Source organism: Copidosoma floridanum, unplaced genomic scaffold (genome assembly GCF_036245765.1).
Source record: "Copidosoma floridanum isolate Cflo_tuat_1 unplaced genomic scaffold, Cflo_Japanese_pri ptg000008l, whole genome shotgun sequence".
Lineage (NCBI taxonomy): Eukaryota > Metazoa > Arthropoda > Insecta > Hymenoptera > Encyrtidae > Copidosoma > Copidosoma floridanum.
In genome coordinates, this window is record NW_028321885.1 from 2,662,570 (window position 1) to 2,679,225 (window position 16,656).

The 16,656-nt window shown below is 32.9% G+C and overlaps 1 protein-coding gene across 1 annotated transcript in view; it reads right to left on the reverse strand.

Annotated features, from left to right (window-relative positions):
* Positions 1–2,006: 2,006 nt before the first annotated feature.
* The window catches only part of LOC106636993 (RAS oncogene family member Rab32), a 268,682-nt gene continuing 254,032 nt past the window's right edge, over positions 2,007–16,656 (reverse strand). The window contains exon 5 of the mRNA XM_089589278.1: positions 2,007–2,347. Within this exon, the coding sequence (XP_089445404.1) occupies positions 2,007–2,347 (341 nt within the window). The remainder of the gene's footprint in view (positions 2,348–16,656) is intronic.

Genomic DNA, 16,656 nt, shown 5'->3' on the forward strand with positions numbered 1-16,656 from the left:
TGCAGTTAAATAAAAAAAACAGTGTCAGACCCCAATCTATACATATACAAATGCGTTCAAAATAGTTGGCGGCACTACCGCATGCTCACTCCTCCCTCACTGTACTCTCTACATCTCTCCTCTAACTGTAATGAGCGTCCTTAAGAATAATATTAATGTGGTAATAAAGGTTCCTTATGTCTACCACAGTAACTTGACACTTACACATAAACTTAATCATAATAACAGCATTAATTTTCTAGATACTACATTAAAAATACCAATTTTAAATAAAGTTTTAATAGCATAAGGTCACATAATGATCCCGTTCTTCCATTAATTCATGAACCTCTTACTATTATCATCAAATTAGGTAAAGATAAAATGTCTGAGCAGAAGACGACAAAGGTCATGTGTAAATCTTTTTAGGGCGATTGTCCCACTAGTTATGTTGAGCAAACGAAACGAGCTTCAAAACGTCATATTTATAAACATTTTAAAGAATATAAAAATCGTGCAGTTGTGTCTAAGCATAAAAGTAATTTTAGCCAAAATTTTTACTAGAACTCTGTAATTGTATGTGACAAAAATCCTATCAACAAAAAAAGGAAGTTCTTATTAGACATAATTTATAATTATTTAAATATAAATACTTTCAATAAGACAAAAGACGTTAATGGGCTTAGTAGAGTGTATTCACCTTTGTGGCTAGTATTGTTAAATATTGATAGGCACCGATCGGTTTAATATCTGTTATTGTTGTGGTGTCTCCAGTCACTGTGCATAGTGCAGATATAGTCAGACCATTACTCGATGTAGACGCAAAGTTGACGAGAGTGAATTTGCACTCGTATCTTTTTCAGCGACACCAATTTGTCGGTAATAATTTTAAAATTGTGATAGTTATTTATTTATTTCGTTTGGGTTATAAAATTGTTGTATTTTGTTGTTTGTTGTTTTGAGTGTTCATAAGTGATGGGCTAATTTGGCCTGACAATACTGGCAGAATCTAAGCCAGTAAAACGTCACCCTGTTTAAAGTTGGTGGTGTCTATTTGTTGTTCTTGAGCAATCGTTCATAAATTTATTTATTTTGAGATTTCTTTAGTTTAAGCATTTATAATACTACCAAAAAACTGCTACAGTTTTCAGATTTATGACATAAAATCTTTAACATTCAAAGTAAAAAATAAAAATCTTCTGTATGAAAGAGAACAAGTAAAATGATTAAACTCTCAGTAATTGCAATCAAATTATTTGACATAATAAACGCAGTTTGTCTTATTATCTTTATCACTGTCATAATTGTGTAACATTTTTTACATCTTAAGACAATCAAAGTAACGTCGTCATCAAAATGATACCTTCATAATTATTTGATGAAAATGAATAACCACTTTAAAGATGGAATTTTTCAAATGTTGAAGCAGAAACAGCTGAATAATGGCTATAAAACAATAAGCTTCGTTGATGTTACTATCTGAGTTAAAAAAAAAAAAAATAAAACTGGTAATTACGACATGACTGTTTTACCTTTTACCTTTTTTTAACTTTAGAGCTTAAAATCTTCAAAGAACTAAATTTACCACTAGAGTTACATGTATTGTCATTAGAACGATAATTTTTTCTTGTATTTGAAACTGACTAATGTTTAACAAGCACGTTTGAGTAATTTTTTGTTATTGACTTAGGGAGAAGTGACTTGGATACGTCCATATGTAATAGTTATAAGAAATGACGTTGTTTTAATACACAAGCTAATAATAATTATAGTTTTACTTTGAAGACAATGTCATGAATACCATGCGTTATCATAGAACTATGTGCCATATTTTAACTGTAAATTTTATTTCAAAGTTATATTTATTATTCTCTTCGGAAGAAACATGATGTAACAAAAATCATTTTACTATTTTTTTCTAGAATGCATTAGACTATCACAATTCGCGCAACGTATTGTTAGTATGGTAAAATAATGACATGTTATTCATTTAATGTGAATTATTAAATATCCATTACAATAATAGTTTAAATGTTACTCACATGATTTACTAAGAAATTACTAGCTTCTTCAATATTTATATTGTCTCTTGCTGATGTTTCAAACCATCCAATAAAATTATTTTCTTTACAATAGTCATTAAATTTATTAGGTAATGTCACTAGTCCTTCTTTTGGTTGATCACATTTGTTAGCCAGTAGAACACATGGAATTGGTAGACCATTAGGCAATACAACTTTTTGATCCAAGTCATGTTTCCATTTTAATACTGCATCAAATGTTGAACTTCTTGTAACATCAAATACGATAAATGCACCAACTGCTTCTTTGTAATAAACTCTAGTCATGTTTCCAAATCTTTCCTGACCTGTAACGATAAATTTTAAATTTTTTCTTATCTTAAAAATCAACCATAATTTATAAAAAATTGGAGTCTCAGGCTTATGCCCTTGCTTACTGGTGAAATATTAGTTTTCCTACGAGTTTGAAAAGTCTCTGTTTGCGAACCTAGAGGTTTGCGGCCCGTGCCGAAGGCAAGGGACGTAACGAGGCTCGTAAAGGAGACTTTTCGAACAAGTTTCGGAAAACTGTTTTTTCGCCTGAGGAAGTACCAGCCTCCCAAAACCACCTGAGGGTAAAAAAAGTATTTCTATACAGTATGAAGAAAGAGATGTTATCTTGAAAACAATACCCAAGTATTTACAAATTAAAACATATAAAACAAAATGTACCTAATCATACTGCATGTAAAACAAACTTTTAGTTAATAATTAAAACCAATTACTGTTTTATGAAAACAATACTATACCAATTTTTTAAGAATTTAGCCACAGTTCTACGGAAGTGTATAGGATTATGTCTGTAATTATTTTAACTATTTTTTTTTTTTTTTTACTGGGTTAGCATGACAGCCTGCTGGCCTAGTCACCAGGGCCACCCGCTGACTATCTATGTGTAGGAATATATCGCCACACCCATTTTCAAATTCTATACTTAAATCATACGTAATCCATGGACAAAGTGTGAGTATCTCTGGTGGAACATATTGCCAGTTAAGGTGACACTCTCTACACCAATGGTGCATCAGGTCCACTCACCACTGTGAAGCCTTTCCCCGGAGGAGACTCCATATTTCAGGATGTCCACCTCTAACTTGTTATGCTCTTTACCGAAGCACCGGATCTAGGCTAATTGGCATCCCCAGAGAATCCCTATGTTTCAGGGATCACTCCTCACCGATAAGGCCGGCGATCCCTGCCAGGCACATCCAATCCACTAATGCCTTTCTATAGCCCTTACACTGTTTCGCTTTCATTCAGGCCTGAAAATCTCTGGGGCAAGGAAAAAACCCTGGAATTACTCTGAAGGAGAATTGAACGGAAAAACTTGCCTCAAAACAGCTGGGGTTACGTGGGAAATTTTTTCGATGAAGACAGTATTTAAAAAAATCTGCATTTACCGGGATTCAAAGCTACGACCACTAAAACAGTGGTGTATTAGTTACAAGCATGCTTACCACCGAGCCAACACCGCTCTGTGTTAACTAGTCATGTTCAGTAGAAATTTTTTCGAGCCACAAGCGACGGGAATCGTGTAAATTAACTTTTCCTGACAGTCAAACTGTTAGCTATAGATAATGGAGTAACATTATTCTTTTGGTGATTGACAGTGGGCAGCAATAAGCCAAATTGAGGAATCAAAGTCATTCGCTATAATATAAATAGAAGCAACAGTCGTTTTATTACAAGAAAAATTGTATAATAATTAGAAGCCAATATGACCTTTTTTTTTTTAAATTATCGTTAGCACGGATTATTTACTTGCAGATGCTCTTACAGCAATCTTGTGTTTGCATGAAAATTTTTTTTTTCCAGTTTCTTTTCGAGAAAAACTTTTTTTTACCACGAATTATCTCGATGGGGATCTCAGCATTTTATTTTAATTATTTCCTTGAAATACAACGTATCTCTAGAAGGTAATATGAGTGTATGTTGGCAGTTGAGTCCAACAGTAAAAGGCGATCAAAATCTGTTAAGCAAAAAAGTTACAGTAACTAATAAACCATGTGCTGGACCTAACGTTAAAGATGTTGTGGAGTCGATACAAAGTAAAATACCATACAGTATCAAAGGCCCAGAAATTGACCAACTAGCTACCCTACAGGCTACTGTAAAAAGCATGTTTTGCTGAAGAGCGTTCATGTGAATAAAGACAAAGATGGCTGTGATGCTGATTTTGACAACATTTGAAAGTGATGTTACAATAAGCATTAGGTATATAACAAAGGTATTTACTCCATACAATGTTTTTATTGTTTTATTCATTTAATACACCATTATTGTTGCTTAAATCCACAGTTTATACGTGCTTAAATGCACCATTATGATTGCTTGAATGCACAATTATATTTGTTTTAATGCACCATTGACTATTACTTAAATGCACAATTACGTTTGTTTTAATGCTTCTTTGAAGTTTACTTTTGGTTAAGTAGTCATTCGTTTGTACTTGCCTGTATGCTAATTATTGTCATTTATCTGAAAGATGTGCATTGTTTGATTTTAATTTATCTTTGTTGTTTGTATAAGCTCTTGTAATAATTTTGAGTGTTCACGTAAAACTTTACAGTTCAGTTATTCTCTTGATTGATTCTGTGAACCCTAGCAATTCATGCATATTCTTTTTGTTTCTTTGCTTATTTTTAGCACCAGCAGCTTCGTCTTTGAGTTTTCAGTAATCAGAGCTTTTCATTGTTTGAACTTACATATGCAAAGGGAAAAAATCGTAAGAAGAGATGGTTTTCAAATCCTCCCGAACCTCTTTCATCTTCCTTTACTTTACATGAGGCACTGCCGTAAATTAACGCAGAATCTATCAAGATTCATTTCACCATACTTCTATTCTAGATTGTGAACTTAGAAAAAACATGGCACTACAAATTAAAAAAAAGAAAAAGATTAAAATTTGTCTAAATAACTATGTATTAGTTGTAAAATTTCTAAACTTTCAATAAACAAGTAAATATTTATTATAACACAGAAAAATTGTAACTGACTGTAACTGAAATAAACTATTTTCTCAGTTTTTAAATAAATTATTTTTAAAACAATGCAAAAATTTACTTAATGAATTACATATTTTAAAATCCTTTTTTCAACTAATAAGACTTATCAGTAAAAAGAAACATTTTTAAAAACATTTAATTACAAAGCACGCCATAGAAAAAAGTAATTGTGTGCAGAAGATTGCAGGCTGAGATCTTGAGTGTAAGAGTTTTACTTTTCTTGAAGAAAATTTTTTTAAGTAAAAAAAAAAAAAAAATTTAATAGAATTAAGAATGTTGGCTGAGCTGCAGTGGCATGGTTGAATGGTAATGGGTCCAACACAGGGTGATGTGGTGTGAGGAAGTGAGTAAAAAACTACTTAAGTTACATATTTTCTCAAGGTTATCGTTCTGAAATTGTTAGCTTACCCTATAGTTATGATACTCTAGCTCATGGCAACCTATAAAAGTATAATTTGTATCCCAAGGATAAAGATTTAGAGAGTTAGTAAGAGAAAAAAAATTAAATTCAATAAAATTCAAAACTCTTGCTAAGCTTTAGTGGCATGGTGCGGTGTTAATGAGTCCAACACACAGTGGAGTGGTGTGAAGAGTTAGGTGAGGTGCAAGTGTACTAAAAAACAACTACCTTAGTAACATATTTTCTCAAGGTTACCATTTGAAATTCGTTAGCTTACTCTAGCTTATTACGAGCCTACGTAAGTATAACTCTATCAAATAATGGAAAATAGTCTTTGGTTACATTTGCGTTGATTTTTACCTAAAAGATCACTGTAAGTTACAAGAAAGCGGCAACAAATATGAGAAACACGAAGAATCTGTTTTTACTAATACATTATCCTTAATTCATGCTAAGTTATAAAAAGTTGTAATAGAAAATTTTAGTGTTAAAGGCTTATTCAGGGAAAGAATTAGATTTTAATACCGTTCCTTGCACGTAAAAAATGTGATCCAAAAGTACGAAAGCTGGTTCGAGTTGATGAAATTGTGATAGTCCAATTAGGAAGTTCAACACCTTATGTAAAAGGTAATATTTATTACGATAAAGAAGTAACTATGCATTTCTAATAAGCAAAAACTATCAAAAGTGTGGACCATTGTTAATCGTACATTTACCACACTGTCAATAAGAAGTTTTTCAACACCCTTAGTCATGAGCACATAAAATTATTATTATCATTATCATTATTATGGTTATGACAATTATTATTTCCACTATTATTATTTTTATTATTATTATTATTATAATTGTTATCATTATTATTACTATCATTATTATTATTATTATTATTATTTTGTTATAAATCTTACTATAGTTATTACAATCATCATAGTTATTGTTTTTATTATTATACTATTACCATTATAATTATTACGAATAATATTAAAGTAATACGTTATTATTGCAACAGCCCCCCTAACCACTGTTAAAGTATTTTTAGTAACTAGTATTTGATTTATTTATTTCTTCTCTATCCGAGGTCGTCCTGGATGCTGTAATGCACGATAGAAGGACTCACCAACCCCTTACCTGTGTGTAACTAACAGTCAGCTTATAAATGCTGATTTATCACTACGATGTTCTTAGCGACATTAGCTTAACACCCACTAAACTGGCCAAACTTATCTCCTGGGACACCTGGCTGGGAAAACGCTTTCGCATTAATACTTCGATCCAGGACCACGAGGTGTTGATCATTGACGTAACCTCCTATCAGAGTGTCATTACCGTCATGATGTTGCCTTCTCTTTATTTCGTCTGGTCGTCTGCTTATTTGTGAAAACATCGATTCCCATTGCTTCCCCTTGCTGATATCTTGGGTAAGTCAGCACAGCTTGTGGCGGCAATGGTCATCTAACTTCCATTCTTTTAAGCTCTATCTCCATTTAGGAAGTACGTTACTTTTAGCCTCTTTTAGTGCCTTTCTAAATGCTAGACAGCTCCAGCTACCTGCTTCGTGTTCGACACCGTCTGTTCCACAAGCAAAACATCAGGCCTCCTCCTTGCAATCTCTCTGACGGTGATTGCTGCTGACATATTAAAAGTATAGCATCAACCGTTCTTTCTTGTTGCAGTTCTTGGCTAAGTGTCTATACCCCAGACACTGATAGCATCTGAGGACTTCAACCTGTCTTCTTACTTGGCAGTTTGTAAAGCCTATTAACAGCCTCTTCATTTTTTCTATACGTCTGAAATCAGTCTCTCCAGTATTTTTCAAAGCAAACTTTTACCCCCTTCTATTTGCTTTTAGTAGCATCACTGTTTTTATCTGTGGCAAACAATCAGGAATTTAACTTAGTGTGAGTTCGATACTAGCCTTGTCAGTAATTTGATCCAGATCCCAGACTTCAAGAGCCTCACCTTTCTTATTTGTTGTAACAGATCCTATTTCTCTAATGGTCGTAACTACACTCCTAACCAGGGCCATTTTGTCCTCTATTCTTTTAACTTTAAGAAAAAGGTCTTCCTTCTAAGTCGTAGTGACTTTTTTAACTATGACATGGTTCTCTTTCAACTTAAAATCAGCCCTCACCTTTTTTAGGACCTTGGCAAAACTCTGCTCTTCCAGAACCTTAACGAGAAGTTTTTGCTCTGTTTCTTGGCATTATCACGCCTTTCGCCGTCACTACCATTAATTCCAATTTTGGGGATAAGCTCTTGATTTTCCTTGATCTTTTTCCCTTTTTTGAAAGAAGGGTTAGGGGTCTCTTTCGGACCTCTTAGGCTCCAGGTCCGCTTGCATATCAGCACGCTTTTCTACGAATCGAGATTGGATAGAGCGTGTGATTCTTTACCTTTCTTCTGATTTGTACGTCTTTTACATCAGATCATCATTGCATTGTTTTAGTAGGTTTTCAATCTTTTTTCTAGTCTCTCAACAGCTATTACTTAAATTATGCAGAAGGTTCAACACCATTTTCATCCCTTCATTCATCAGCATTAGTGTTTTTGTGTACGTCATTGTTACTGTTGCCACCATATCTTTTATCATTTTTGAATACAAAAAATTTTTTGTCTGCTTCATGGTAAGCTCTAATTCTAAGTTCCTTGTAAATTTCAGATCCATCTTGGTGTTGTTGCTGAAAAAACTGGCAGTACTGATGTCAATTGCTCTGCTTTCAGTACTCATTATCCTGTCACGTCCACGCCTGGGCAGGAATATAAAGCTCTTTTGTGAGTATTTCTCAGCAGAGGTCATCTCCTCGCTTTTATTCTGGATAACTTTGTGGCTTCTCTCAGAATCCCTAAGGCCAACACCAGTTACCTGGGCTTTTTACCAGGTTAAAACTGGTGGTGGACTTCCTCGAAGAGGTAGTACTAACCACCTTTAGTACTAAGTTTTCATTAGCATCACCCATTGAAGGTTTTAGTTGGTTATGTACCCTAGATTCTTCTACGAGGTCTTTTCCTTGGCGTTTCGGTCCATGCAAACTGTTAAACTCCGTTCAAATCACCCACGGGCAGGAACTCTGACCACCGCCACGTTTTGGAACCATACACCCGTGGAAAGTTTGCCTCCATTCACCATCTGGAGGACGTGCCTCAAGGCTGACTGCCTTAGCCCAGGAATTAATATTATTATTGTTATTATTTTTATGATAATTATTATCATTATTACTATTAATAACATTATAATTACCATTTTTATTATTGTTACTATTACTTTTATAATTATCATTATTATAATCAGTCATGGCTGGGAAACATCCAGTTTGAGAAGGCAGAACTCGTTGGTTCCGAGACGACGGTTAAGAATTTTACCTGTAAAAACACATATGGTTTGAGATAATTTTTATTGAACTAATTAAATTTTGTTAGTAAGCAAATCTAAAATGATATTAGATTAAATATCTGTTGGAAAGTTCAGTTTATTACCCTCAAGTATGACTTAAGTAATATGGGCCATATCTGCTTCTCTAGAACAAGGGGTTTCCCTTCTATCATCAACGTTACAGGCCACAGTAGTTATTAATTTGAGTGAGCTTACCTTAAAAAAATATAAGGAACTATTGAGACTGAAATTCTGATCTTAAAGTGACCTTTTCCATATTTTCTTGTGTTCTAAAGCAAAAAACATTTAAGCTGAACATAGTGAGGAAGACACTTTCATGCCAAAGAGAAAAATTCATTTTTAATGATAGTAGAGACAAAATTTCTCATAGCTAAGCAGCAGTTTTCTTACCACAGTAGCTTACCAGCTACTCTTTAATGAAAAAAGTCTAGTTATGTCAGTACAGCTATAGAAGAAATGGCCAGTATTTGAGCACGATTATATTGTATAAAAGCTACCCTGTGGGTGTGTTTTGTTATTATTGTGAAAAATGCTTCAAAATGTATGTGATAGGTTATTCTACGTTGCAGTTTACTATGCAAGTGTAAGTTTAAAACTTTTCTTGAAACTGAAAACGTGCATAAAGTGGTAATATAGCAGTTTTGCTTTTTTCCTTGTAACTCAGTTTTATTTACCATACACTTGTGGATTACACATGCTAACTGTAGTTATTTCTGTATTTTATAGTACATGTAATAATATCAATCATTAAGTTATTGACTTTGTGTATGCTGAGACCTCGAGCAGCTTAATATCCTTGTCTTTCATTGCCATTCTTTCATTCATTCATTGAGTAAGCTGTTACAGGGGGCTAAAAATCTTATGTGTCTTAAGGTAATAAGTGCTCTTGAAAATAAGGTACCCCAGAAGTACAAAAAATAAGCTGTTTGGCCTTTACTATTTCAGAGGGCTTTCAGTAGTCACAGTCGTGGTCCAAAATCGCAGCTGTAAGATAATAGTTAACTACTGTTGTATTCCCTTGCGTGAACTGCATCAAATACTTATGTTAGATTAACGGCATAGAATAGCTTTATTCGAGCAATCATGACAACTGTACGTATTTCTTGCTGAGATTGCCGCACTTGAATTGTTTATTCAATATTATATTTTCAGTTATAAGCTATTTTATCCAACACATTGTAAAAGCTTCTTTTAGCATTTCTTAGGGTGACATTAAATGGATATAAATAATGAAAAATCTTCTAGTACACCCAAACTGTTTAGCTTTCCCACCCTTTATGTGGTACCCAGAAGTCAACAAATAGTGATAGTTACAGGCATAATTAAAATAGAGTTGTTGTTGGCGACATGGTTAAACCGAATAAAGTTCATTTTTTGATACAAAGCGAAGAAATTCGACCATTATATACTAAAATATACTCAGAAAAAGTGACTACACACCTTAAAGTAAAATTCAGTATCTTGATAGATAAAAAGAGTTAAGATCTTTGTCTCTTACTTAAAGGAGGAGAACTCTTCAAGCATTGAAATGCGTTCCACAGGCTGAAATACCTCTGATATTGTAACAAGTATTAAGTCATAAATATTTCTATCACCAATTTCATAAAACAATAGAAAGAATTTTGAAATGGCTTAAAATAAATAGTATCTTTAAAGTTAAACAAATTGTTATAGTTAAAAAATTTTTTCTAAAATTTCAATTAGTTGACTATGTAATACTAGTTAATCCAATGAAACTGCAGTAAAACGTTACACTTATGAATTCAGTAAAATTTCCTCTGGTACTATTCAAGTAGGTAAAATTTTTTATTTTTTGATTCATAGATTATTGTCAAAACCTTCACGAAAAGGTCACTACAACAGAGAAGTAAGATTATTAAAATGCTCTACCATCAGGTAATGGATACAACGAAACTGTTGAAGATTGTATTATTTTAGAAAATCGCAAAAAACTATCCTTCAAGTACTTTTATCTAATATTGCCAGAAAATGAAAAATTCTACATGTTAAATTATGTTTTCGTAGTTTCAGTGAAAATTGGTAATTTACTAAACAAACTCAGAATAAATTCAATTGTAGTCAATAAACACAACCTTCAGACCATTATAGTTAACAATAAATAATAATCTGGCATTTTGAAGATAATTGAAATGTAGACAATCAAATGCTTGGATTTTAACGCTACATACATACAACAAGTATGGCACATTCTGTTTACACGTATTGAAAAATATATTAAATCTGTTTACAATAATAAGGGATCGACTGGTTTCAGTAAACATTATAGCTCACATGCACAATTCTCAAATTGAAGTATTATATAACTGTAACATTATTCTGCTCAAAGTCTAAAATAAAATTTGTTAGAATCAATAAACATTACAAAAGCACAGAAATAAAACTAATTTATAACTAACGATCAAGTCAACTTTTTTTTACGTTGATAACAGATAATGTTGTAAAAAGCCATGTTTTATTTGACGCTTCTTATATTTACATTTTAAATCTAACCATTTATTAAAATGATTAATCAATATTTCCCTTATAAAACTTAAATGTACACATTGTCGATTATACCACTTTCATATTTGGTGTATGTCAAACCTTTGACAATCGTACAACTGCCAAAACAGTTGTCAGCCTGATTAAGAGCCAGAAATGGATTGTAAAAGAAAGCAAAAGTTTTAAATTATTATTAATAAATTTAATTATTAATAGCACTGTAATCTCAAAAGTTTTACAAATGCCCAAGCAACAACTCAGTTGATCTTATACAAATACATTTTGGAACAAAATTGTTTTGATAATTAAAGATATTTACACTAGATAAGAAGAACTCACTAGCCAATTTTATAAAATATGTTAAAATATATTTTCGGTTAAGGTTTGAGTAAAGTTAAAGGGCCAGATCGAATAACTAACCTTGCACTCAGCAAGTACCCAGATATATAGCGTTTCTCTGTCTTTCCTACTATAGATGCCCAAGATTGTTTGGGATAAGAAAAACAAAGTTGTCCCACTACGGTCCTGAAATACATATGCAAATTTTGAGACCAAAATATGCAATTAAATTAAAGTTAGAAGTGATAACGTGACATCCCATGTCATATACTTAATATTCATTATTTCAAAATACAGAGCTCAGTTAAAAACTTATAAAATGCGAATGCTCAGCGATTGTTAAACATTAAGCTGTATAGCTGCTTCTACAATCTCGTGACATATAACTTCCTTTCTATAAAAAAAGCTGCCGTCACAAAACTCTAACTCCGCGTGCAATTTCCAAATAATCTTATATAGCGCTTATCTTACAAAAAGCAATTTGTACTTAATGTCCACAAAAATGAAAACAATCGGCAGTTTCAACATTTATTACTAAGAATGATCCACAAAAAATGTCATGAACAGTTTCAACATCAACTGTACCAAATGAAACAACCAATAGATCAACAACTTTTACCATTGTTCATGGTATAGTTGTTGCCCCACGTTTATGCTTGTGTAAATTGATAGTAATTGGGTTAAGCTCTAATTGGTCGTTCGGATCCCCAACTTAACGGGTCCTCTTTAAATGCAAGAGTATAAAAACTTATTGCACATACCGATCATTGTCTTTTCTCTTTCATCAACTGCTCCAAAGTAGCTATAAAGGTTAGAGAGTGAGTTCTGTTGCGTCTTTTAAGCGGATGTAAAACTTAGTTCAGTGATGAAGCTACGTGTTAAAAGAATGCATTATAAGCGGATGCAAGACTAAGTTCGGTAATTAAACTACGTGTTAAAAGCGTACATTTCAAGCAAATATGAGACTTAGTTCAGTGACTAAGCTGTGTAAGAAAAGCTCGAGCAAACCAGGCTACTGTAAACTTGCTTAAAAAGTGAATGAAGGAGAAACAATAAAGAAAGGACCGTCAACTTAGGTTCAGACTTTAAAAGCAAGCAGCCAAATTATTTCCATCACCACGAGTACTCTCGTGTAGGATCAAGATCATCGTAGCGGTCAACTTTGTAAGATCTTGTGACTGAGCAGCGGTTATTCAACGATCATAGAAGTTATTTAAGTTAACGTAACCATAAATTGTATAACATTGTAGATATAAATATGAAATTTTATGATTCATACTATTTGTAAGATTAACTGTTGCTGGATTTTCTAAATTTATTAGATCATCAGTTAAGACATAACTCAGTTGTTGATTAAATTTTTTTTTTAATAAAAATACTCCAATTACTAAATTATATAAAGTATTCTAAGAATTAAAATTTCAATTGATAGAAATCTAAATTTTACTTTGATAAATAAATTATATACTATGGAAAAATTAACTACATAACAGATGATAAAGACACTTCAAGGACGTGAGATAAAGAGACAAATAAAATACGCTCCGACCATATTTTATCAGATGAAATTAAACAGTAGGTCAACGCCAGCTTGGCGTACGATATACCAACACCTCTCTACACATACCATTCGTTGAAACTTAACACCACTACGCCAAGTCAACGATTTAAAAGAAAAGCATACTGTAAACAAGAACAAAAATAAGGCCTTTGGGCCAACGGCTGGTTCCTGACGAATAAAAATTAAATTTATTTGTTTGTAAAACGAATCTACGAGTTTTGCCCTTTACTTTTAAGTACGGTTGTTACAAATTGGCATCCCTAGTGGGGAACTAAGCCTTTTGTTTAACTTGAAGTACGCTTTTACCTTACCCAAATTTTTTTATCAAATTATTTTTTCTTCATATGTATATTTTTCTCTTTTCTTTTCTGTTTTTAAAATTTGTTTATAATGGATCATACACTTGAGAATATAAACAAGGTAGCTCATGAAGCTACAAGGGTACAGTCACTTGAACAATACCATAGAGCATGGAAAGCCGAAAAATAACTTGAATTCCTTGAATTATCATGTAACGTGGCCCTTAATAGCTTAGCTTTGAGCATTAATCAAGCTGCCCTACATATTCCCCTGTATAGTGGATGAAATACACCACTCAGAGATTTTTTTTAAGACATTGAAAACGGTAGATTTCTTACCTCAAATGCGAAAGAACCTATGTTTCTAAGGACAGTCATCTCTAGGCTAAAGGGTAGAGCAAGAAGTTGTCTAGACGGATTAACAATAAATACATTAGAAGATCTTATAAAACATTTAAAGGTACACTTCGCTTCTTCTAAAACTTACGCCTAATATATCACTGACATCAATAATTCTCAGATAATGTTTAGAGAAACTGTTCGCGATTTTTACGAAAGAATCTTCTTACTCATTAACCAAGGCGCTAGAGCAGCAAAAATAGAAGCCGCTTTTAACAATATTCCTGAAAATCAACAGCCTGATTCAAAACTATATCTAGAAATGGTTAGATGCAAAGCATTCATGCGAGTCTTACCCAATGAATTCATGGCTAACATGATGTTAAACATACCAAAAACCTTCACTGGCGATTAACGGGTAGCTTTAGAAGCCAAAGATGTTGGAAAAATATTATACCCCAATACTCATGCTATCATGTACCATCATAATTCACATGTGTATGTTGGTCAGTAGTTACACCCTGCAGCAAGACAAAATCTATCAGTATACCAACAAAATAGACAAAAACAGTTTTCATATTTTCAGCCCAATCAAAACAATATACAACAAATTAAGTATGATGATTCCAACATGTACAATCGTGAATATATATCTTATTATTACAATCCTAATGACACAAAAATTTTTTTCACTACGTTTAATTCAGATTGAAGAATGGTATAACACCCAGCTCTTTAATATCGAAATAACGACTCTATTGATCAATCTGTAAAATTGTTACAAAAATCGAATGAAACGCAATCTGATCAACCTTTGAACGACTCGTGGAAAAATTATCAAAATTTAGGCCCCACGCATCCAATACAACATTAAAATCAATTATAAGCCTATTTAAATTGCCCTTTTCACACAAGTTTACTGCAGTGTGTATTTGCCAATTCTTCTAGTTTTCCAATGAGAAATTACCCCTGCACTTGTATAATGTTCAGACATATCCACGAGAATCACAAAACGAAGCCAGCTTTCGATCAAGGTCGAATTCCTTAAGTAATCAACTAGTTTTCAGGCCAAATTCTCCTAAACCGTAACATTCTTTAAATGAGAACGGTGCTCGTCGCCCCAATGCAACGGCGATTAAAGACCTGAATCAGCGTCAACTGACGAACCAATTAGTGCAATTGCCCGAGTGTCTGTCGCAAGAACCATCAGCACTGCGCTGACAATAAGACTAAAAATTTCTCAACTAAATGAAAGCGAAGACACTTTTATTATAGATACAGGAGCTGACATCAATGCCATAAAAATATTTTCTTTATTATTAAATGTTATTATAAATACAGACACAAAAATTGCCCTGATTGGATTAACTTCTTAAAGTATTATAGCATTAGGAACAGTAATATTAAACATATTTGATAAAAGTTACGTTTTTCACGTTTTGTCACAAGAAACACCATTCAGTAAAACAGGAATATTAGAAAATTTATTTCTAGCTGAAAAAAGAGCCAGACTTTGTTATGACATGAGAGCCTTGATACTAAAAAGAAGACCTACAAGTCCCATTCCATTTATAGGAAGAGTTGCAACAACAAGCGACGAAGAACGTGGACTTTAATTGATCGATACAACGACAGAGTATATAAGTAAACAAGACAATTTTCACGAAATTATAGATGATAATGGCGTGAATAAAGAAAATTCGGAATCTCTGCCAACTTCTCAACATTTAAAGCATACAGGAGTAACCTTTGGTCAAAATCGTGTATGCAAAACACGTGCAAGAATAAAAGTTCCAATAGAAATTCCTGTAACACAAATTAACAGCCATGGACAAGCATACTTACGTTTAATAAAAACTACTCCTGGTATATTCATAGGCGGAGCAGCAGTAACATACAATCAAGGTCGCTGATTAACGATGGCTGTAAACACCAGAGAAGAGCAAGTGGAAAATAAAATTCCTCCTCAAGATCTTGTGCCTTTTGTTTTAGATGATTTAGAGAATTTTCCGAAACCAGATTTTAGTAATAATGTTCCCAACATTACAACAGAGAAAAAAATTAAATATATTACAGTAAAACTTTGCCAGTATCATCATGATAAAACAAGTTATGAACAACTTTTCCAACTAGGAAAAGAGTACTCATATCTTTTTTATATCGAAGGTAATGCTGCTCCACGTACATCGTATCTACAACAAAATATACCGACAACTGACGATAAACCTGTCTTTACTAAAGAATATAGATACGCTTCTGCTCTACACAAGAAAGTTAGAGATAAGATCGATGAATTATTATAAGAAGGAACCGTGAGCTACTCTTCTAGCCCATACACTAGCCTTCTGTGGATTGTCCCCAAAAAGACAGGACCCAATGGAGAAAAGAGACATTGTTTTGTAATGGATAACAGGAAACTAAATGCTAAAACTATTCCTGATGCTTACCCATTACCTAATATAACAGAGATATTAGAGTGAATTGGTGGGTCAAAATTTTTTTCAGTCTTCGATCTAGCTAACAGATTTCATCAAATTGAAGTGTCTCCAGAAGATCGCCACAAATGAGCTTTTAGTACTTTATACGGACATTATAAGTAAACAGGTATGCCATTTGGATTATGCAACGCACCGGCAACATTTCAAAAACTTATAGATTCCGTATTATTGGGATTACAAGGCACGTAACGATTTATATTTTAAGATGATATTGCAATATGTGCCAAAACTTTGAAAGAACACGAAATAAAAGTAAGAAAACGAATAAATAGACTATCAG